Genomic DNA, 23,785 nt, shown 5'->3' on the forward strand with positions numbered 1-23,785 from the left:
TTTTAGTTTCAGGCTTCAGAAAACCCAAGGCTCATCTTTCTCCAAAGACAGGGTAGTAGTGAAGCACTGAGAATTTTGAGGTTCAGAGGAATAATATTTTGGTTCTGACAACTACCAGCTGCAGCTAAGGGATATGTGAGAAATTTTCAGTTCAGTTTTGTTGAGAATTTAACCCGCACCTTCTAGAAACAAATGCACATCCAAATACAACGTGCAGTCAAAGTCCATACACTACTGAGCTTGTGATACGATTTCTAGAACAAATGTGTTCAAAATGCCTGTATTTCAAAAACAAGCATGGAAAAAAATGTGTCCGTTTGAAAAATGCACACAAACACACTTGAATCGATGGGAGAAAATGTGCACAACTGATGCATCCATATGGGGGAAATGTGCCTGGAAATGTGCACAAATTTTCATGTGAAAAGAAGAAAAACAAAACAAAACAAAACAAAAGGCTCTCAATCCGATATTGTCACAAGCCGACTGTGCTTCCAGGAGCATTTCCAAGAACCTCAATCAGGTTGTGCTGATTTGCACATCCCTAGCCATAGAAAAATCTCTACAATCATCTCAAGGATTCTGAAAGGCCATACTCTGTAACTGGTGGTAATTTCCTGTCCCACAAGCCTTTAACTTTTAGATTGCTTAGTCTCCCATGTCTGTTTAAACCTCCATATTGTGTGATGTGGTTAAATGAGGTTCCTCCTAAAGAAGCTATAGTAATGCAGCAGGATGAGGCCAATGTGCAAAAGAACATGAACACCTGGAGGCCAGATGTTTCTCTCTGAAATCTCAGAAGCAAACAGCTGTGTCAGAAAAAAGAAAAAGTGAGCAAGAGAGGGAGAGAGAGCTTGCTCATTGCTTCCTATGCTTACCACTGTGTCCCAGCCAAACCAAGCTAAGTCAAGTATTAGCCAGGAATTCCCTGGATAATTTTCCTTACAAGCCAATGAAAAGGATTTGTTGTTCATTCACACTAATTCATCAGAAAGCCACAGTTTAACAGTCTTTATGTAAAAGGAGACTTTCTGACCATTGGGGACACTCAACAACACATGTCCAATGTAAAACCTTGAAAAACTATGCCTGTAGGTTCAGTTCTCACTTACTGCATCCACGTTACCTACCTAGGTCGGCATCTGTGCTTTTCTTCATGTCCTTCTGGAGCTTCTTAGTCTGATCTTCCAGCCTAAAAACAGCAAATGGAGTTTTGTTTTGATTTTTTTAATATATATATATATATATATATATATATATATATATATATGCATGTAATGAGAGCATCCTCACTATAGGCCATGGGGAAAAAGAGGAGCAGGAGAAGGCAGCGTGGACAGTGTTTGGATTCTAGCCTGCAATACAGGAGAGCTAACAGAACCAATGGAAAAGACTAGAGGGGGAGACACAGAGGGAACGTCATGCTTGCAATATAGCACTTCCCTGGGTACCTGGGACAAGTACGAATCACCTCCAGGAAGCTTCTGTAAAATGGAAGTCTGTTCTTTTTAACGCTTCCATCGATGTGTCACGAAGGATGAATGTAGGTAATGTGCGGGCAGGTAGGCCAGAGCAATTTGTATGAGGCTACGAACTTTTGTGGATTCGTTTAACAGGCAGGAACAAGTATATAAAACAGGAAGCAGCAGACAAGATTAAAAAGCCTGATGCTTAATTGATCGCACTTCTAGGTTACTATGGAAATGGGGATGTCAAAGCATTATCAGGGTGCTCTAGACCCAGGGACCCCTAGCGCAGGCCACCACCACCCTCAGCTGCTTCTTTCTTTCACACAAGAGTGTTTAAAACATGAACATACGAGCTTTGGCTATTGGGCAGAATAGAAGTGCAATAAATAAATAAATCAGACTACAGCTCAGGATTTCTTTAGTTTATAATTAAGAAAACGATTTCTGCAAAACTATAGCACCCATCTCACACTGAGGTCTATGTCTCCATACATTTTCTAAAACACTTGCTCATTTTTCACCCACTGACATAGGTCTAGAGATGGGAGGCTTCTCTGCCGTCAATTGCTTCCTTGGAAATATGAACGCAGCCGGTGCCCTCTTGATGTGGAGTCACAGGCTTGCAAGACTCACAATGAAGTCGGGAATAATCCCTCAGGAGAGAGACCCACATGGAAATCCTGCCAAGCCAGGGAAAAAAACTCTATCTAAAGTGTAGGAAAAGCAAAAGAGCTCCTTGTAGCCAGTTTAGTTTGGTCATGATCTTCTGAGACACCTGGGAAATTGGCCCGTTTTGGTGGCAACTGCAAAAAGGTAGAATTCTGTACACTCATTTGCGCATCAATGGCCATCAGAATAACAGCAATTTGTTTTCAGCTTTGTTTAATGAGGGAACGATTCCCAAGCACAAAAGTTTGCTAAACAAACACACGTGTCCTCTGTGTGTCTCACATAGGTACAACTCTCCGCTTTCCCCATAAAATGGCAAACTGAGCACACACAAATATCAGGATTAGGAAAGGCCAAATGGGAATGACATTTGCTTTAGCCACTGTTTTACTCTTGCCTGCCTGGCCAGGTGCTTCCCCTTCCTGGTGCTCAAAAACAAGACGGAAGTGAGGAAAATGGCTGCCAACTTCTTGCAAAACAAATGGATGTTCCATATAGACTGGTGAGATGAGGGATGGGGAGAAGAGAGAACAATGCTTCCTTGCATGATTGAGTTGGGGTTGGAGGGGGTCTTTGCAGGAGTGGTGTCTCATGAGGACAGGATGAGATTTAGGTCCATAACAAGACAATTCCAGAAAGACTAGCCAGGCTAAGGTGACTCACCAAAAAAAGCAAGCCAACTTCTAGGCAGAAGTTCAGTTATAGGTCAGTCTGTGCTGCTTCACAGTACAAAGCTCCTACACGGAAGGCACTTGCCTCGTGTAGACATTAACAGTTTTGAGTGCAGATCGTGTGCAACTAATCATAAAGCGATACATGCACCATTCACTATAGAGCTGGCGGGAAGATGAAGCCCATTTTCACAGAAATAGAAGCTACGCCCATGCCCCACTTGCAGGTTTCCCAGAGGAACACGCACAGCTTAATGCACAGGCAGAACTCAAATGCAACGATCCACTCTCACGTGCCTTCTGCGCAGGCATTCTGTGATTTGTGAAATGGCCCTTCATCCTAACAAGAAACAGTAGAACAGACACAAGACCAACATGGGTCAAGGAGTCAAAGGGAATCCAGCAGCAGGGAGCAAAAGAATAAACATAGACACACAGAGGCAAATGTAAGGAAGAACAGAGCCTAGGAAGGAACATCCACCATAAAAGGCTGGTTAAGGACACTTACTGCTGAAGTTTTCCATACTCCCGTTCAAAATCCCTCTCAACCTGTGAAAAGGAAGAGAAGCCAAATCAGCTAAAACCCTTGGAGTATAATTAAAACAAAACAAAATGCACACCCATCCAATGCAGCCAGAACACATCTTTCCAAGCGCAAAGCCCAAGAATAGACCGGTCTACAAATAGCAATGGATAAAATACACCCAATTCCACTCACGAATCTTACTTTTTAAGGATTCCCTCTGTAATCTTTAGAAAACACATCAAGGACGATTGGCATGAAAAGGGCTCCATGTCCCCTTTACCAAGGCTAGAAACTGAAAACAAAAATCTAGTATTTAAATGATTCCCCCTCCTACATCTGAATTCATTTTCAGATTCTCAACAACAATCACATGATGGGAGGTTCAGTACTGAATGATGTGTGGAGCAATTCAATAAATCGTCCCTCTTTTTGGGATTGCATTCACAGAGGATGCATTATAAATGCAATTTGAAACATAACTATTATTATTATTATTATTATTATTATTATTATTATTATTATTATTTTAAAATACAAGCAAAATGCTTATCAAGCAGCACTGGAATATGGATATTGGCAGGACAGAGAGAGGAAAACTGTCGGGGTCCACTTTTAGTTTAACTGGCCAAACACCCCCCATAAGAAATTACTTGTTTTGTTTTAGCTGAGAGGCACCCATGCAACATATCTTTGATCCATCACCTTGCTTGAAAGACACCTATATGCGTAGAGTTCTGGCATATGAATCAAGAGGGCACAAAGTGGGTCTTCTAATGCAGCTTGTAAGCAGCAGTTCAGGTGTGTGTGGGGGCTGAGTACCACAGAGCCCCTCCTTGTTGTCCAAGGGGAGAAGCAGAACTGGGCAGGAAGCCAGCTCAGCATTGAACTACGTTTAATGTAAAGCTCAAAAGCACATACACTGATCCTGCCTATAACCACCTTGGGCTTCACGCGCACCCCCCCTCCTGCCTAAGGGGTTATTGGCTCTCTAAAGGCAGAATGAAGGCAGGAAGATGGGCATGAAGCCTTGGGTGTTGGCAGCAGAGCAATCGCCACCACCAGTTCCCTTGGGCTCCTAGGATGCAGGGAGGTGGTGGTGCTTAGCTTCCTACCACAAGGAGACAATTCCCCACTGTCATCTATAGATATGCATATAGCATATTTATCCTATCTTTCTTCCAGAGGACTTGGGAGTGTAAGTTTAACCTCAAAACAACCCTGTAGGTAAGTTTAGGCTGAGAGTCTGATTTGTCCAAGGACAACTAGTGGACATCATAGCTGAACAAGTTTTTAAACTTGGTTTTCTACACCCAAACCTAAGACTTGATCCCCTTCAGCACAAGAGTTATCACGTCCTTTAGCACTGCCAGCTACCCATTCTATGTTGCTCTAAGGCAGCATTTCCAAATTCAGTGTCCTCCAGATGCATGGGATTACAACTCCCATCAACCCCAGCCAGCATGCTATGCAGGATAGAGATTATAGAAGTTGCAGTCCAAGACCTCTGGACTGGATCTGGTTGCAGAAAGCTCCTCCGTGACAAAGAAGGAGGAGAACTGCAGCCATATTGTTAGCCGTGTATTGTGACCTCACATTATAGTCTTATGGTGACTTCCTGTCCTAACTTCTTCCTGTCCTTGTTTGCTTTCTGGCTTATGGCTAGAATTTATTTATTTATTTATTTATTACATTTCTATACCGCCCAATAGCCGGAGCTCTCTGGGTGGTTCACAAAAATTAAGAACATTCAAAGTATAAAACAACAGTATAAAACCATAATATAAAATACAATATAAAAGCTCAACCAGATAAAAACAGCAGCAATGCAAAATTACAAATTTAAAACACCAAGTTAAAATTTATTTATAGACTATTAAAATGCTAGGAGAATAAAAAGGTCTTCACCTGGCGTCTAAAAGCATATAATGTAGGTGCCAAGCGAACCTCCTTAGGGAGCTCATTCCACAACCGGGGTGCCACAGCAGAGAAGGCCCTCCTCCTGGTAGCCACCTGCCTCACTTCCTTTGGCAGGACCCCTGATGATGACCTTAGGGTCCGGGCAGGTACATACAGGAGGAGGCGTTCCTTCAGATAACCTGGCCCCAAGCCGTTTAGGGTTTTAAATTTTAAAACCAGCACTTTGAATCGGGCCTGGAAAAGGACTGGTATGATGTGGTCTCATCGGCCAGTCCCTGTTAGTAACCGTGCTGCCCTGTTTTGTACCAGTTGAAGTTTCCAGACCATTTTCAAAGGCAACCCCACGTATAACGCATTGCAGTAATCCAAACGAGAGGTTATCAGAGCATGGATAACTGTAGCTAGGCTATCTCTGTCCAGATAAGGGCGTAGTCGGTATATCAGCCTAAGCTGATAAAAGGTGCTCTTTGCCACTGAGTTCACCTGTGCCTCAAGTGACAGTTCTGGATCCAAGAGCACCCCCAAACTACGGACCTGATCCTTTAGGGAGAGTGCAACCCCCGTCCAGGACAGGGCAAACATCACCTCGCTGGACAGATGACCCACCCGCTAACAGTACCTCCGTCTTGTCTGGATTGAGTCTCAGTTTATTAGCCCTCATACTGAACCGTGCCCAGGCACTGGTTCAGAACAGCCACTGCTGCTCTAGAAGCCAGAGAGGAAGCCACAGGGCAGCACTACAGTAGCTGTCTATCCCATGGAAGGGGGGCATATAATCAACTAAGGAAATAGGATCTCTTTCATACAGAGTCAGACCATTTGTTCATCTAACTCAATATTGCCTACACCAGGTGTGGGAAACCAGCTGCCCACAGGTCAGATGCAGCCCATGAAGCCTTTGTGCCCAAACTGCTAGAGTCTTTGTTCAGTCCTCACCCCCTTCACACAAACACACACACCCTGCAATGGCAAGATACCCTCCCTCAGCCACAGACTGTGCTGTGTGAAGCCAGCCATGCTAAGAACCCATGGTTTGTTAGCCACAAACAACATATGAAGAGAACCCATGGTTTGTTATTGAGTTGTGAATTGTGGGTTATTCATAGTTAGCAAATCATGGTTTGTTAGTACAGCTGGGTTCACACAAGACAACAACAAGGTTCATACTCAACCTTGAGTGTAGGTTGTTGTGTTGTGCGAATTCAGCCATTGTGTTGCACAATACACAGAAGGAACTATAGTGATTAGATGAGCTACCGAAATACGTTTAATCCGTGAAATATGGACGATGAAGATGATATACTTGCAAACGAATACTGTAGGACATCAGCGGGGGGACGAAGGGATTACACAACCCCAAGTGAAGCGTATAGGTGGCTTTATCATCACAAGATTAAATGTAGTATAAGCTGGTACACTAGGCAAAAAGCAGGAAAATGCTACCCACTCCTGTAACCAGAATATTAAAGGGGGTGGGGTATGTCAGCACACACATGCTGCTCTAGGCATTTCTGATCCAAAATTCTCAGAAGCAAAAAAGAGATACCTCAAGAAACTGGAATATTTCAAATGAAAATCCCCACTTGGTTTTTAATTAACACTGCTACAAGGCCACCACTGTTTCAAAGCAAAGGCCTGCAGATGTAAACGGTCTCCTTGATCATCGACTCTTGTTTGGGAGTTTGAATCTGTCCCGAGGCATCCCGATCAGAATGCTTTTTGGGCTGTGCTGGCTATGATACGGGTTGCAATACGAAGTGCCTATTTTGTGTCCACTGTCACAGAAATGACTGCCATTGCTAACCATGTTGAAAGACTACGTACAGTGAGCAACGGAAGTTTGCTCACTGCCAAAAATGGTCCTCCTAGGAACAAGGCTGGATCCGTGTGTAGGATTGTTTGCACTGCCACTGCATGTGTTGCAGGCATGCCAAAATCCACAGCAGCTGATGCCTTCAGATCAGGTAACAAGCACACACACAAAATAAAGCCACCCTACGTTTCTATGTCTGTTCCGGTGGTAAAAATAGCTGTTGAATTGTCACTTCTATTTATATGTCCATGTATGAACTGTCCCTGGTTGCCTTAGAAGGCAGGGTGATACAGGCTGCCACACCAGCAACCAACTCAGGGGTAGCTGCCACAATTTTCTTATCACATATTAAAGATACTGAACTAAACCAAGCAAGGGCCTTTTGGGACTGACATGAAAGCTATGCAATCTCTTCTGTTTTAACAGAGGTGACTTCTCAAACGTATTTTTCCATTCAGTTCAAACCCTTTTGGCTCCTTTCTCTCTCACACACACACACAGAGCACAAAAGTATCAACTCTACTCTAATTCTAAAGCAAGGGGAGGGGGAATTAACCCCTGGGCATAGCAAAAAAAAAAAAAAAAAGCCACACAATTACTATTATGCAGTTCACAGAGTTCTACAGGAGGGGCCATAACTCAGTGGCAGAAGCCAATGTTGTGCAAGCAGAACTTCCCAGGCTGAATTCCTGGTGCCTAAAAGGATCCTTGGTAGCAGGTACTGGGAAAAACATTTCTCTGCTGGTGAAGCTAGGACACTGAACAGCAGGTCAGCACACGGACCAAAAGATGGAATTACTACCAGACCCAGATATCTGTTGGACCATTTCTCCTGTACCAGACGGCTTATTTCCAGAGGTTACCATCTGAGGCCCTTCTCTGGGTGGCAACCAAAGAGAGAAGCCTCTTTGGTGGTGGCCCTACCACTTTTGGAATGGTTTCCTAAGAAGGAACCTATGTTCATGCCATTGGAGTGCAGGAAGAAAATCTTTTTATTTTCCCAGGCCTCTCAGTCTTTGGACCTTTTAAACCAGAGGTGGTGGTGGTGGTATTATTATTATTATTATTATTATTATTATTATTATTATTATTATATTTATTTGTATCCCGCCTTTTGCCCAATGCTGGGCCTCAAGGCGGCCTTACAAAGTTTAAAATATACATTGGGGGGGGGGGGGAGGGAAACAAAACCATAAACAATTAAAAAATACACAACAAAATTATAAGACATTAACATAGATGGAGGGCTGGATTATTCTCCAAAGGCCTGCTTGAACAAAAAAGTTTTAGCCTGCTTCCGAAAGCCCATCAAGGAGGGAGCCAGCCTAGCTTCCCCGGGAAGAGAGTTCCAGAGCACCGGAGCAGCCACCGAGAAGGCCCTCTCCCATGTTCCCACCAAGCGTGCCTGTGAAGAAGGTGGGACTAAAAGAAGGGCCTCTCCAGAAGATCTCAAAGCACGGGCAGGCTCATAAGGGAGAATACGTTCTTTCAAATAACCTGGACCCAAACCACATAGAGCTTTATAGGTCATAACCAGCACTTTGAATTGTGCCTGGAAACAGACTGGAAGCCAGTGGAGCTGTTTTAACAGGGGAGTTGTATGCTCCCTGTAACCAGCCCCGGTCAACAATCTGGCTGCAGCTCTTTGAACCAGCTGGAGTTTCCGAACACTCTTCAAAGGCAGCCCCACGTAGAGCGCGTTACAGTAATCCAATCGGGATGTAACTAAGGCATGTGTCACCGTGGCCAGGTCTGACATCTCTAGGAACGGGCGCAGCTGGCGCACTAGCTTTAACTGTGCAAATGAACTCCTGGCCACCGCCGAAACCTGGGCATCCAGGCTCAGGGCTGAATCCAGAAGTACACCCAAGCTGCGGACCTGCGTCTTCAGGGGGAGTGTAACCCCATCCAACACAAGCTGAATCCCTATTCCCTGATCTGCCTTTCGACTGACCAGGAGCACCTCTGTCTTATCTGGATTAAGCTTCAATTTGTTCGCCCTCATCCAATCCATTACTGCCAACAAACACCGGTTTAGCACAGAAACTGCTTCCTTGGAATTGGGTGGAAAGGAGTAGTAGAGTTGGGTGTCATCAGCGTACTGGTGGCACCGCACCCCACAACTCCGGATAACCTCTCCCAACGGTTTCATGTATATGTTAAATAGCATGGGGGACAAAACAGAGCCCTGAGGGACTCCACAGGCCAATGGCCAAGGAGTCGAACAGGAGTCCCCCAGTACCACCTTCTGGGTCCGTCCATCCAGGAAGGAATGGAGCCACTGTAAAACAGTGCCTCCAAGACCCATCCCAGCAAGGCGGCCCAGAAGGATACCATGGTCGATGGTATCGAACGCCGCTGAGAGGTCCAGCAGAACCAGCAGGGACACACTCCCCCTGTCCAGTTCCCGGCGAAGATCATCCACCAAGGCGACCAAAGCTGTTTCTGTCCCATAACCAGGCCTAAAGCCAGATTGTAACGGATCTAGATAATCCGTCTCATCCAGGAATTCCTGGAGTTGGGAGTCCACCACACACTCCAATACCTTGCCCAAAAATGGGATGTTGGAGACTGGCCGGTAGTTATCCAATACAGTGGGAGCCAAGGAGGGCTTTTTCAGTGTGGGTCTTACCACTGCCTCCTCCAAACAGGCTGGGACCCTTCCTTGGCGAAGGGAGGCATTGACCACTCCGCTTACCCACTCAGCCAGTCCCCCTCTGGCAGCTTTTATAAGCCAGGAAGAGCAAGGATCTAGTATACACGTGGTGGCTCTCACCAATCCAAGGACCCTGTCCACATCATCGGACTGTGCAAATTGAAAGGTATCCAATAATACTGGACAAGCAGGTGCCAAAGTTACATCCACTGGATCTGCATCAACAATAGCATCCAAGTCAGAGCGGATCCGAGCGATTCTGTCTGCAAAGTGCTGGGCAAATTGGTCACAACAGGCTGTTGAAAGGTCTGAAAACACTTTTTGGGGGCCAGAGTGTAGAAGGCCCCTGACCACCCGAAACAGCTCTGCTGGACGGCTCTTTGCAGACGCAATAGTGACAGAGAAAAAAAGTTTTTTCGCTGCCCGAATTGCCACGGAGTAGGCCTTCAAATAGGCTCTAGCCTGTGTTTGATCAGATTCACTCCAAGTTTTCCTCCGTCTCACTCGTTTCATTGCTGCCAGCTCACTGGAAAACCAGGGGGCTGGTGTGGCTCCACAATGTGAGAGAGGACGCTCAGGAGCAATAGTGTCCACTGCCCTGGCCATCTCTGTATTCCAGAGATCAACCAGGGCATCGACAGAATCACTTGCTGAGGCAACAGGAAAATCCCCAAGAACCATCAGGAAACCATTCGGATCCATCAGCCTCTTGGGGCAGACCATCTTAATCGGTCCTCCACCCCTGCAGAGGTAGCGAATCTCATTCAGCCCACGAGCCAATGATGTGGGTTTTCTGGGAAATTTTGAATTGGGATTATTTGGGAAAAAATTCTGGAATATTTTTCTGTGGAAATTAGGTTAATTTGCATGGAGTCATTTATGTAGGAAAATTTCCAGTTTACATCAGAAAAGTAGGTAAATTTGCATGGGGTCATTTGCATCAGAAAATTTTCTTATGCCCTAGGGAAATCTAATTTAGCATGTTTATTTCACTTCAATTTATTGAACAAAGCTTTCAAAACTACCTATGTTAAATTTTTATCCCAATACATGAAGTTTTTGACCTTAAATATTTGAGGGGGAGTGGAATTAAATCATACTTAACATGATTTAAATGTATCACTTTTTTTTATTGGAATAGCATGTACTTCCTTTACACTGTTTAAATTTAAGAGGGGGAAAAAGGTACTGAAAATGTTGACACACTAATTTTAGCAACTTTAGCATGATATGCTGACAACCACTCATCTATTTCAACGGAGTTCAACTCTCTTCCACTTAGGTGGCCAAAGCATCTTCAGTTTTGCTGTCACTACTTATTAGTTCCATTTCGCTCAGAGACATATATGTATTTCAATTAAATATGTATTTAATTCTCTCACATAAGCACCTGAAAAACATTAATTACAACGTTGAAACTGCCAAGCCTTCCCACTATTGTATTTGCAACTGGCAAACATTCATTTTTACTGATGAATGTATGAAACGGAAAATTTTCTGGGGGGAAATATTGCACTGGAAAAAATATCTTGGAAAAATTTCCACCCCACATAACTGCCAAGGGACAAATTCAATTTTGGGGAGGCTCTCAGGGCCTGCATTCCTGTGGTGAGTGGGGCCAAAAGTGATGGGGCCAAATCTACAAAAATAATAAAATAACAGCATCTTGTAACTCAATGCTCTCAACGACCAGTAATTAAGCCTTAGAAAAGGCATTTCAACGTTTTAGAATGGGTGGGGGTAGCTGCAAAAAAGCTGTGAAACCAAGAAATAATCAGAGGTTAGGAGAGGGGGGAGCAGGGGAAAGCAGTGTGGCCATCTAGGGAATCCCAAAGGGCCATATGAGGAATCCCGGAGGACTGGATTTGAGCCCTGGGCATGAGGTTCCCCACCTTCCTTAATGTGATGGTGTCAAGATGTTTTGGACTGCAACTCCCATCAACCCTGACCACTGGCTATGCTGGCTGGGGCTGATGGAAGTTGCAGTTCAAAATATCTGGAGGGCACGAAATTGGGGAAGACTATTTTAAGAAGCTGTGAGCTGCTTTGTCCCTGTGTGCTGTGCCCTTCTCAATTTTATCTGTTGGGTATTCGCTGCTGCTTTAGTTCTCTGTGTGTTGGGTTTTTTTTATATACTTTTAATTGTAAGCTGCCTAGGGAACACTACAGTGCTGAAGGCACAAGATATAAATATAGTAAATAAATAAATAGCTCAGTGGTAAAGCACAGGCTTTGTGGGCAGAAAGTCCGAATTTCATTTCCCAGCATCTTCAGTTAAAAACAGATCTTCAATAGCAAGCCCGGGGAAGACCAAGACCTGGCCCTTACACAGCTGGAGTCCAGGCACTCCCAATAGTCAGGAATGCTGGGAGTTGAGGTCCAAAACATCTGGAGATATACTTTCTGGCCAGCCCTGTTACAGAGCCTCTCGCTGCTCCTTAGGGCAGACAGTACAGTCCCATGATCTGAGAGCAGAAGGCTGTTTCATATGCATGAGAGCACTACCAGAGATTCTGTAACATTTGCTTTACCTTCTAACATACAAGCAGAGCCATATGTGGAACTAAATGCAGTCCTACAGCACAGTATTGCCTTAGATCCCCTAAAGAGCAATTCATGCGGCCAAGGTACCACCACCATGTGCCACCGCACAGTCACTGCCACATCTGGCTAATTTCAGCTAGAAACCTGAAGCTCACTGCCCATTTCAGCTACAGAACTGCTTTCTCTCACATGCACATAACCTTCCCAAAATCCCTCAAACCCCACCTTTGCAGGTTAAATGCCCATTGAGGTGACATGAAACATTCAGCAATCATGAAACTTTCAGGTACTTTTGCCAATGGCCCTTGATCACAGTGATCAAGACAGGGAAAATTCATAACAGTGGACAGCTACAGTATACAATTTAACACTATTCTGATCCCTGCCACAGGCAAACCAGGCCTTGCCTGGGATGGGACGTCTCCCCATTTCTGGGATTAGGATTGAAAATTGGTAACTGCCTCTTTACGTTGAACTCAACTGAACTCCATTTTGCCGTCAAACACAAATCAAACAATGGAATTTGTGTGAATGAATGTGGGCGAGGAATACCTCAAATCCTAACACATAGTGAAATTATTTTTACATAACAGAACACAAGCAGCAGTACATAATTCCCATGCCTTGTTTTATATACATAATTGCACAATAATCCAAAACATGGAACAACCTCATAAATGTAAGAATATTTTAAAATGATGTGACTAAATCACCATGATTTAATACTTTGAAACATTCTAAAAGTGCATCACTTATATTATCTCAGTAATACTGACAACTTCCTTTTTAAAATTTATGAACTGCATTTTTATCCTCCCTTCCTCCAAAGAACTCAGGCTGGCGGTTCACCGTGATCTCCATAGGTCAACATTATATCACGAGGACTTGGGAGAGCGGCATGCCTAAGGCAGTAAATTCATGGCAGAGGTTGGATTTGAACCAGGACTTCCTAACTCAGAGCTCAGTCTCGTAGCCACCATGAAGAACCTCAGTGGCAGAGCCTTCTCTGTGGCGGCACCCACCCTCTGGGGAAGCCTCCCTCGTGCGGTTCGGGAGGCGGGAAACATAGTATCTTTTAAACGTCTCCTGAAGACATACCTTTTTACATAGGCTTTCCCTGGTCTTTAATGTAGCTGGTTTTATATTGCCTTTTAAACGTTTAGTGTTTTAAATTTATAGTTGTATTTTATGGTTTTTAACTGTGCCCTGCCCAGAGAGCTTCAGCTAATGGGCAGTATAAAAATGTAATACATAAATAAATAATAAATATGCCACACTCGCTCTAATATTATGGTGTATTACAGACAGGGCGGGGGGGAGGACGCAAGGCTAGAGGCTGGGAGTAGAAAGAAACAGCAAGATAAAGGTGTGCACGGTAGAGATACAGAAAGGCTAGGAAGACAGGGAAAGAAAGCTAGGGATGGGAAAGGGAGAGAAAGAGCAAGGCTAGAGGCTGACAGTGGGGGCGGAGAGACAGGGAGCACAAAGAGGAGAGTTCTGTGAGGACAGAAGAAGATCACGCAGGCCAGGAAGTTTGACAGCTGTCAAACTAGACGTGGTTACTACGACTGGAAGCAAAAAAGGGGGTTGCATTTTTCTATGAAAAACAATTGCTGGGGACTTGGGCAAATGGGGATTTGAAGCAGGGCACCCCTAAGGATGAAGGCAACCCTTTGGACCCTGGGCATAACTGTACTAAGGGGGTATGCTACACCCCATTCCCCCACCTCTCAGCTGTCAAACCAGCCTATATACATTCTAGTCTTTCCCATTACCTTGTATGTTTGATAAAAGGCAAGCATGTATATTTTTGACAGTCTGAAAACCCGATTAATAAAATAATTTTTAAAAGGGGGCATTTATGCACATTTCCAAGGGCTGAAAAATATTTTGCTCCTGTTTTGCGCAAATAAATGAAAAGTTGATTGGTTTTTTTTAAAGGCTCTGACCACGATCAGAGTGTGGATGACTTGGCAGCAGACAAGACGGATTCTGCCACCAAATCCCCTGGGATTCTGAGTGGAGCCAGGTGGAGGACCAAGGGGGAAGGCAGGAGGGAACAACCCATGGTGAGCCTGATTGTCTGTCAGGCTCACCGTGGGTTGTTCCAACTACAACCCATACTGTGTGGTTTATTTTGAAGGGTGGGTTGTTAAGTTGTGAGAAGTCAACCAATATGTGCATCCGCTATACTAACAGCAAACTCACTGATCCTTATGTAGCCAAAATGGCACCACCCCACCCCCACATAAGAGGCAGGTGCGAACATCTTTTGGGGGAGGATACTAAAATATATATATTTAGGGGGCGGGGAATCCTGATAGACAACATGGCTGGTTGGAACCCTGAACAAGAGCCCTCCATAGTGCAACATTTCGTTGTCGGTCCCGCTTGTTTGTTTTAAATTAGCCAAGTGTCTGCAGCATGGCCATAATGTTTTTGTTCTGCTTGCTCAATTCCTTAAGGCAAAAGGTTGTGAAATGCCACAGTAGGCTATCACCCATCTTTGCAATGACTACATGTCCACTGCGCTCTGCTGGCAAACCAGACATTCTGTGAAGGTCCACATTTTGTAAATAAAAACACATCAAGTTAAAGAAATACAGATATTCAAATATTTGAATAGAATGTTTTCCCATTAAAAAACTAATTTCATAAAAAAAATCCCAATTGCTAAGGACATCTAGAGCATTTTAATTAGTCATAATTTCAGCTTCATTATTCTAGTATTGAAAACAAGTTTTATATTTTCTGTATATGTTGTTCTGTCTTCTCTCAGGTCTCTATAGTAGGAATGCTTTAAACCAGTGGTGGGTAACCCATGGCACCACAGATGTTGTGGCCTAAAACTCCTGCTGACCCTCACCTTTGTCTAAGGTAACCAGGGATGAAAGGAGTGGCAGGCCAAAACATTTGGAGGGCCACTTTAAAGCATTAAGTAAGAATCAACATTTCACTTCCAATTAGGTTACGGATGGTGCCTCTGCTTTCTTCTAGTGTTTGGAAATTAAAATCCTATCATCCACTAATAAATATAGGTCAGCTCAATTTCTTGTTCTGGTCCCAACTCCAGAGAACCCAGAGAGAATCTTAACGCCAACCTTCTGTAAAATCCTACTGAAGATTCTGGTCAAAACCACATGTTCTTTAGAGCGCTCCCACCAAACATGCATTAAATTAGTTTTATTACTACATTTATATTTCCAGCAACAGGGAGACGTATTAAAATAAACCAACTTCTTCCTTGGTGTTAAGCACCAATGCACCATTATTTTATAATAATCTTCAGTAATGCTGGTCAGCGATATCGTAATCCATTTCCGCCAAAGATAAACTGAAACCTCATCGGTAACTACTTCCGCTTCAATCACAAAAGGTGTCTATTAATAACGGATGCTCAATGATATATCTTTGTTTCGTTCTATTATACTCCAATCAAGGTTTGTATCCTTTCTTATCCCCAATGGCTCAGCAGAAAGCAACAGAACACGGGGAATCTATTTTTAAATTTTGTTTACTAGTTCATAATAAGAGTATATTCTTTGTTGCATATTTCTGTTATCCTAATTTTTTTAAAAAAAAACCTGAGAAATTTTTGTCTTATCTTTTACATTGCAAGCTGGAGGGCGGTGACTGGGCTTATCACTGATCTTTAAAAGTCACACTGGAACACTTTTTGGGCTGAAAAGTTGTGGGGGGGGGGGGAAATGCTTGAACTGAGGATTTTCCACTTAGACAAAAAGGCAACGAGTCAGGCTGGAAATGAGAGAAGATCGGACTATTCATAGCCAAAATGTTCATGGATGTTTTCCCTGCCTCTCTCATAATATTAGAAATTGGGATCATCCAATGAAATTGACAGTGAGGGATTCAGGACAGACAAACAAAAATATTTCAGATAACACATAGTTAAACTATGGAATTCCTTGCCAGAATATGTGATGATGTGTTTAAAAGGGGGATTAGATAACTTCATGGAGGACATTTCCATTAATGGCTACTAGTCATGATGGTCATAGGCTACCTTGAGGCTCAGGGGCAGAATGCCACTAAATACCAATTGCTAAGAGCAACAGTCAGTGAGGGCTACTGCCTTCCTATGGTTGGCTACTGTGGGAAACAAGGCACTAGACTACTTAAACCCTTGGTCTTCTCTGTTCATGTGAAGTTGTTCCAAAACAAACCCAACTATACATCCTAATGCAGGGGTGGGCAACTTGGGGCCCTCCAGATGTTTTGGCCTACAATACCCATAATCCCTCATCATTGGCTAGGCTGGCTAGAGCTGATGAGAGTTGTAGGCCAAAACATCTGAAGGGCCACAAGTTGCTCAGCCTTTTCTAGTGGCTCACAGTAAAATGATTTCTGTGGTGGTATGCCAGGACTAATCTTTTTTATTTCTTTTTATATTATTTTTCCAAATAACAATGAACAGTAACCAAATACACCACACGCGAACCAACTGTTTACAGTCTTTCTGATCACTCAGGATCTCTATTTGGTACAAGGAAGATTATCTGATAAAATTATCACCATCCTAATAGATCATACCATAGAGTTCCGTGTGTCTTAGGAGGTTGTCGTATATTCTTCTCAATATTAGAGAATTCAGTAAATGGATACCATATTCCACAAAATGTCGATTTCTACTTGGCCTCTTTGAACCTGAAGATGTTTATTATTTATTTATTACATTTTTATACCGCCCAATAGCCAAAGCTCTCTGGGTGGTTCACAAAAATTAAAACCATAATAAAACAACCAACAGTCTGAAAACACAAATACAAAATACAGCACAAAAAACTTAATCTTCTTGGTAGATGAGCAACCTTATTCAGTGCCAAACAAACTTCAGAGCCCAGTCTTGCACACAGCATTTTATTCTCCCTGTGGCTTGAGCTTCTCCTTATCTTTCATTTCTCATACAATATGCTTGGAAAAAGCAGTGGTCTCCCTACTCCCCTTTCAGCTACATTGATCTTGTGGAATCTTGCTTCTGCTGTGTCAAGTGTAACCCCATAAAGCTCACCGAACTGTTAGACTTGGGGAGAGCAAAAGCTGCTATATATCTAACCACCTCCTACTGCAGAGTGAGTTTCGACATTAGTATAGGGTCCCAATTTTTCTGTTTACATATGATAAGAGGAAGTTCATTTGCTGATTTCTAGTTAGCAGCCATGACCAACCTGGCTGCTGTCCAGAAAAACATTAGGAGCTCTTTATGTCTTATTTGTGGGTTAAGAGTCCATATAAAGAGACAGTGGTCCCAGTTTTGCAGATGACATTATGCCTTGTTGTGTGACCTCACTAGCAAAAGCAAAGACCTGGACCCAAAACTTTTGCACCACTGGGCAGTCTCGCCACATATGCAGGTATGTGCCCCTGGTGGATCCACAGTTCCAATAGCTAGGAATCACATTACAATTAAATTAGCTCTGCTTTAGTGCTGTAACCTACCACCTGTGCATCATCTTCAATGCATTTTCTTTCACTCTATGTGCACAGCCTTCATGGGGCCGCTGAGCTGATAGCACAATTGATTTCAACCTCTTGAGAGACCACATACTTTCCCCCTCATGTGCTATCTGTTTTATTTGCCCAGGATCAGTAAGATCTATCTACTGTCTACTTGCTCTAATACATACTAGATTAGCATCCAGTCTTTTCCACTTTTTTTTAATGCTTGAAACTGTGCAGCCTCATAGCAGCATTTCCAAGCGGACTCTTCTTACCAAGTGCAAAGTGACTCCTATTAGGTACCAGCCCTGAGCTGTTTGCCTAATGTGAAACATAATCAGCTGTCCAGATGTAAAACTAGTGACCACAGTGGACTGAGAGTGTGGTTTGGCCCTTGTGCCCCGTTCTGTTGCATTGGATGACTAAGCAAAGACCATATTTGAGAGGGTGTGCGACTTTGTGCATTCCCTTTCCTATACACCTGATCTTATGTTCACTTCTGTTTTCCATGAATAAATATTTTCTTTGCTTAAAAAAAAGTCTGAAAATTTTGCCACAGGGCACAGTTTGAAGGCACATGATACATCAACTTTACTGAAGCGAAGCGAGCCAGGTTCTGGTTAGAGCTTGGACAAGAACCCTAGATAACCCTGGGTACCTTGCCTTGAGACCTATCATGAAAGAAATGCAATATAGAAATGTAATACCTAAATAAAAATGCACACAAAACACACAGCCACCTTGCCTAGTCAAAGCCGGTGTGGTGTAGTTGCTAAAGTGTCAGACTGGGAGTCGGGAGATCCGGATTCCAGTCCCCACTCAGCCATGGAAACCCACTGGGTGACTTTGGGCCAGTCACAGACTCTCAGCCCAACCCACCTCACAGGGTTGTTGTTGTGAGGATAAAATGGAGAGGAGGAAGATTATGTACGCCACCTTGGGTTCCTTGGAGGAAAAAAGGCGGGATATAAATGCAATAATAAAAATAATAAATAAATAAATAAATAAATAAATAAAAGCTCTACCCAGGCATCCAGCAGGCCTGGGCACCATATGTGTGAAGGCGTAGTGAAAGTGAGCGGGCTAGCCCTACTCCCTGGATGCTGACATGTGCACCGGCTACACACTCATGACATGGCGTGTTTGGCGTCAGTCTACATAATAAGACCCCCTTCAGACTGACGGCAAATGCGTGACAGCAGGTGTGTGTGGCCAGTGTGGGTGCTGACATTCAGGGGGTGGCCTAGCCCGCTCATTCTTGCTACCACTTCATTTATTTTATACTACTACATTTAAAATTTTACCTTTTTCCTCTTACAAGGAACCCAAGGTTGTTTATGTGGTTCTCCTCCCCTCTGTTTTATCCTCACAACAACAACAACCCTGTGAGGTAGGTTTCTCTGAGAGTCAGTGACTGGCCCAAAGTCACCTAGTGAGCTTCATGGCTGGGATGTGCTGAGTCTCAGTCCAACACTCTACTACACGGTCTCTTCATGCGTTCAGTACATTGCAATATGGCTCTTGGTCTACAATGGGTGGAGCTGGAGAGCCTCTGGTTAAACAAGTTCTGTGCGCATATTTTATATCTGGCGTATTTCATTACCTAACAGCACTTACATACATGGTGGCGGCAACCTGGAATGAGGTGCCAGTGTAAAAATAGGTTAGTCTCCTCCCGTTCTTGCGCACTCAATCGCACCTCAGGAGTGAGTCTGAGAAGCAGGTTGGCTGCTCTACATTGGTCTCCGGCTCTGTGACACTGTTGCTGCATTTGTTCTGGCAAGGAGTACATAGCCTTGCTAAAGAAACAGTGCCCTGCCTTTCTGAGGGCTGCTTTTCAGTGCTCTCTGACTTCCTTTGTCAAGGCTCCAGAAGAAGGGGGCAGTTTTGCCTTGCCCACCTGGCAGCTGGTGGGAGGCTCTTCCCCAGGCTTGAAGATCCTTAGGCAAAGGGTGGACGGCTAAATTGCTCCTTCCTTTCCAAGCACCTGCCGACTCCGATAACCCAGTCCCCACTGAAGAGCATGACATAATCCCAGGGTGAATTAGATGCCTTTCAGTCAGCTAGGCCTACAATGCAGCTTGAAATAGAGTTATGATCCCATCCAAGCCTCTATTTAGGCACATCTGCACAGGAGGTTCCTGCACTCCCACTTCTGTGCTTAAATGCACAATCAGAAATTCAGGAAGCAGCACTGGGCAAACAAAGGCAAGAGGTGACTCTGGATTTCTTGCACCGACATTGCGCTTTTGCACATGTGGGCTGCAGTCCCTTTGAACAGCCCTGGATTCATGGCACCTGCCATGCAGATGGTGCCATCGGGTTTCTGGGTCACAGCTACACTGAAGAAGCATGCCTGAAACCAGGAAAATTCTACAGTGATGTTTGCTGGAGCCTTCGGGGATATTCTCATTTTTTTTCATTTCATTTATTTAAAGCACTTTCCAGGAAAATGCCCATAAGGAACAAAACAGTTTAGTAGAAGATCTTTGAAACCAAATAAAATGCAATCCAAACAATATAAAAGAAATCAGCCACAGGAAAAGAACGAAGTCAGCAAATTGATTGGAAGGGTTGGGGATGGGAGAGAGAAACACAGGAGAATAATGTTCTTTTATCTGGTGCCTAAAATAAAAGAGCAATGATGCCAATAAAGCTCCTGGGAAATGCATTCCATCAATGAAGTGCCACCACTGTGAAGGTCCCATCTCCAGATGATAACCATGTAACCTCTGTAGATGGTGAAACCCAGAGCAGGGCCTCTGATTTTGACTTTTATGAACAAGCAGGGGCAAATAGGTAAAGGTCCTTCCAACGGCCTGTTTCCAAAGTGTTCAGAGCTTTAAAAGGTTAAAAACCAACCCTTTGACGTGTGCCAAGAAAGAAACTGTTATCTAACATATATCTATAAAATATTTGTGGTAGGTACCTGAAGATAACCATATTCAGGTACCATATTCTGCACAAGCTAGAATTTCCAAGCACTTTTCTGCAGCAAAGACATTACAAGAGGATGGACCACCATGGCAAGATGACCTATATCCAGGAAAGGGCACAACTGGAGCACCTACCAAAGTTGGTGGAAGGCTTTGACTATCAGGTCTGAACAGAAAACATTCTATATATAGAATCAAAAGCAGGAATCTCCATAAATTAGACCACATAACTCAGATAGTAATATTTACATGCCCAGTGACCTCATCCAAGCATTCTTCTTCCAACGCAGACTCAGATCTGACCATAACAGGGTGAACTTCAGAAGGGAATCAGAGACCACAGTAAAGCAGTGAGGAGAATCCTTGAATGCCCAAGCAAGATTAATGCTTACTAAAAGATATATATTTTTTAAAGTAGATTGCACACATCCAAACAAGCCAACATTCAGAAAACATATACCCTATTTCTTTGATTCTAAGACACACTTTTCCCCCCATATAAACATCTCTAAAAATGGGGTGCATCTTAGAATCGCGGGTGTGTCTTAGTTTTTTTTTTCTGTTGGTGGTACTGAAATTAGTGTGCGTCTTACAATCGATAGTGTCTTACAATCGAAGAAATATGGTAGTTACTACACCTTATTCTGAATTAAAGTGTTCAAAATTTTAAAAGCAAAGTACAGGATTCTTGAGTAGAATCACATTAGAGATTAAAGATCCATTGTGTAACATTTGCTTTAGGTCTCTCCCTAGATATCACATGGGCAGCTTGAGATTTCATAAACTCAAGGTCTATTTGACAATCAGACAATCAACAAAAGCCACTTTTTGAACCAATGTTTTTAAAGTACACAGAGAGAGAGGGGGGCATATGAGACTACTATATATAAAAGACATGGTTTCTTTGGCATTTCTTGCAGCCTTACATGATTATTACATAATTATTAGACAGAATTTCCAACAGGCATAGGATTTAACTGAGCAGGTAGAAAACTGTAACAGAAGTAACATAATACATATTTATTCTGGGGAGATCCAGTTACTAATCTCATAGTCCTTGGAATTATGGAACAGAATACAAGGCAGTTTCTCTATGTTATACTGGTACTTTGGTTAAATCCCGATACAGGTATTAATATAATTATGCCTCTTCTGTTGCACTTTCCAGAAAAAGACACCTAAAAACAAAGAGTGTCGCCTCTTATGTTTCTAGGTTAGTTAAAACAAGCGAGCCAAGCCACGAACTACAGAAAGGAGGTGGCAAACCAGAAGACCACTAACCATTCAGTCTAAAGGATCATTTCCTTACAATTCTAAATATGGCTGCCAGTCTGAGCAAAAAGTAGGTTGCAATCCATGAGGGTTGAGTTTTTCCTCCTCTAGTTGCATGATTAGGCACACGGTAAAGCAGATTCTGGAATACTACACCACCAGAAAACATTCTGAGCAGAGGGTTGACAGGTAGCATAGTGAAGCAGTCACATGGTACTCTTTGAACAGGAGGAAATATTTTAAAACTGCATTCACTTAACTTACATGGTATTATCTAAAAATGGTAATTAGCCTTCAAACACTGAGCACAAAGCAAAATCCATCATGATTACTTCAATGAGTAATGGTATATAAATATTGTGCATTACCATCACCATCAATTTAGGTAGGTCCAGTTCCAAGTATTGGGGAACCCTTAGGCAACATGTTCTGAGCCCCCCAAGTTTATCTACTTCCTTCTCATCCATGTTACCACTGTCAATTTGCTTGCCTCTCCCTCTGTGGCCAACGCACACCACCTCCCAGAAAGAGAGGACAGGGCGTGCAGAGCTTTTTACTCCTTCTTGCTGCTCCCCTTGTTCAGAGGGGGCAGATGGCAGCAGCAGTGACAAAGACGAGTGGCAGCAGGACCGGGAAGGCCCAGAGATTGGCAATGGGGCAGGGCAGGGGTCCTGACAGGTGCTGAAAAATGCTGACCGTGGAGGACTTAAGGTTGCTTCACACTATGCTAAATCAGTGGGAATGTCGCGTACAGCCACAATGCACCCATAACATAACCAAGGAAAGTCACCCTCTTTGCCCACATGAATACTTCTGTTCACACTATGCCAAATCAGTGGGAATGTTGTGTATAGCCCCAATGCGCCCATAACATAGCCAAGGAAAGTACCCTCTCTTTGCCCACATGAACACTCCTGCTGTGTTTACATGATTTTTTTCAAGTGCTTCTATATTGCCATTTATGCGCTCTTGATATACATATGGTATACCTGTTAATTTCATAATGTTTGAAGCAACCCAACTAGATTTCCCAACCAGAAATGCTTCTGGAACACAACTTCATCCCATGTCTAATTTTGCCGATACATGACCATTGATGTGAGTTTTCTGGAAATTTTTGAATTGGAAAATTTCCCGCTGCCCTAAATCAATGAGAGATTTGGTATGTTTGGCTTATATTTAGTAAACAAAACTAAAACAACACACCACGTTAATTTTGTATTTTGTATAAATATCTGAAAGTACTTTCCAGTTGCCAAAAGTAGCTGAACTAAAATACTTGACTAGAAAATAAATATTTTTTTTTTAAAAAAAGCATGCGGTGTGGTTTGAAGGTTATATTCAAACAAATTTAAAGCTTTACTTGGAAATCATTTTTACTGGAACACTTGTACATTTAATAGAAATATTTGTACATGTATCTTAAATTACGAAATTTCACATATATCTCTTACATGTGTACTTCCAGCGTCTCCTGAAAAAAGTAAATTGCAACTTTGAATTTAATTTAATTTATATTGTATCCGTTGTAGTTGTCTAATTTTACTTGCATTGTATTAATTCATTATCTTATTATTGATTTGATGAATGGAAATTGGAACAATTTCTATTGAAAAGTGTAGCCATGGAGAACTTTTCACACCACATCATTGTACATGACACACCAGAACTGCTTCCCTCCACCCCAACTTCCTGTACTTAGGGATCTCTTTCCAGTGACTCATCTGCTGATAAATATACACTCACATACACAGTTGCAGAAGATGTGGGGGCAAGTCCCAAGGGTGCACAGTTAGCTTGTGAAGTGGGCAGGCCAGGCCTAGGGGAACTCCATATTGCCTGCGTCAACTCTAGG

General features: G+C 43.1%; 1 protein-coding gene across 6 annotated transcripts in view; it reads right to left on the reverse strand.

Moving 5' to 3' along the window:
- The window catches only part of BIN3 (bridging integrator 3), a 149,036-nt gene that overhangs the window by 74,525 nt on the left and 50,726 nt on the right, over positions 1-23,785 (reverse strand). For 3 of the 6 annotated variants that reach the window (XM_063138949.1, XM_063138953.1, XM_063138947.1), the window contains 2 exons: positions 3,318-3,358; positions 1,131-1,192 (listed from right to left, as the gene is read on the reverse strand). In XM_063138949.1, coding sequence (XP_062995019.1) covers positions 1,131-1,192; positions 3,318-3,358 — 103 coding nt within the window. Of the gene's footprint in view, positions 1-1,130; positions 1,193-3,317; positions 3,359-3,527; positions 3,621-23,785 lie in introns of all 6 variants that reach the window. The other 3 variants (XM_063138950.1, XM_063138951.1, XM_063138952.1) reach the window with 3 other exon arrangements.

Source organism: Elgaria multicarinata, chromosome 12 (assembly GCF_023053635.1).
Source record: "Elgaria multicarinata webbii isolate HBS135686 ecotype San Diego chromosome 12, rElgMul1.1.pri, whole genome shotgun sequence".
NCBI classification, from domain to species: domain Eukaryota; kingdom Metazoa; phylum Chordata; class Lepidosauria; order Squamata; family Anguidae; genus Elgaria; species Elgaria multicarinata.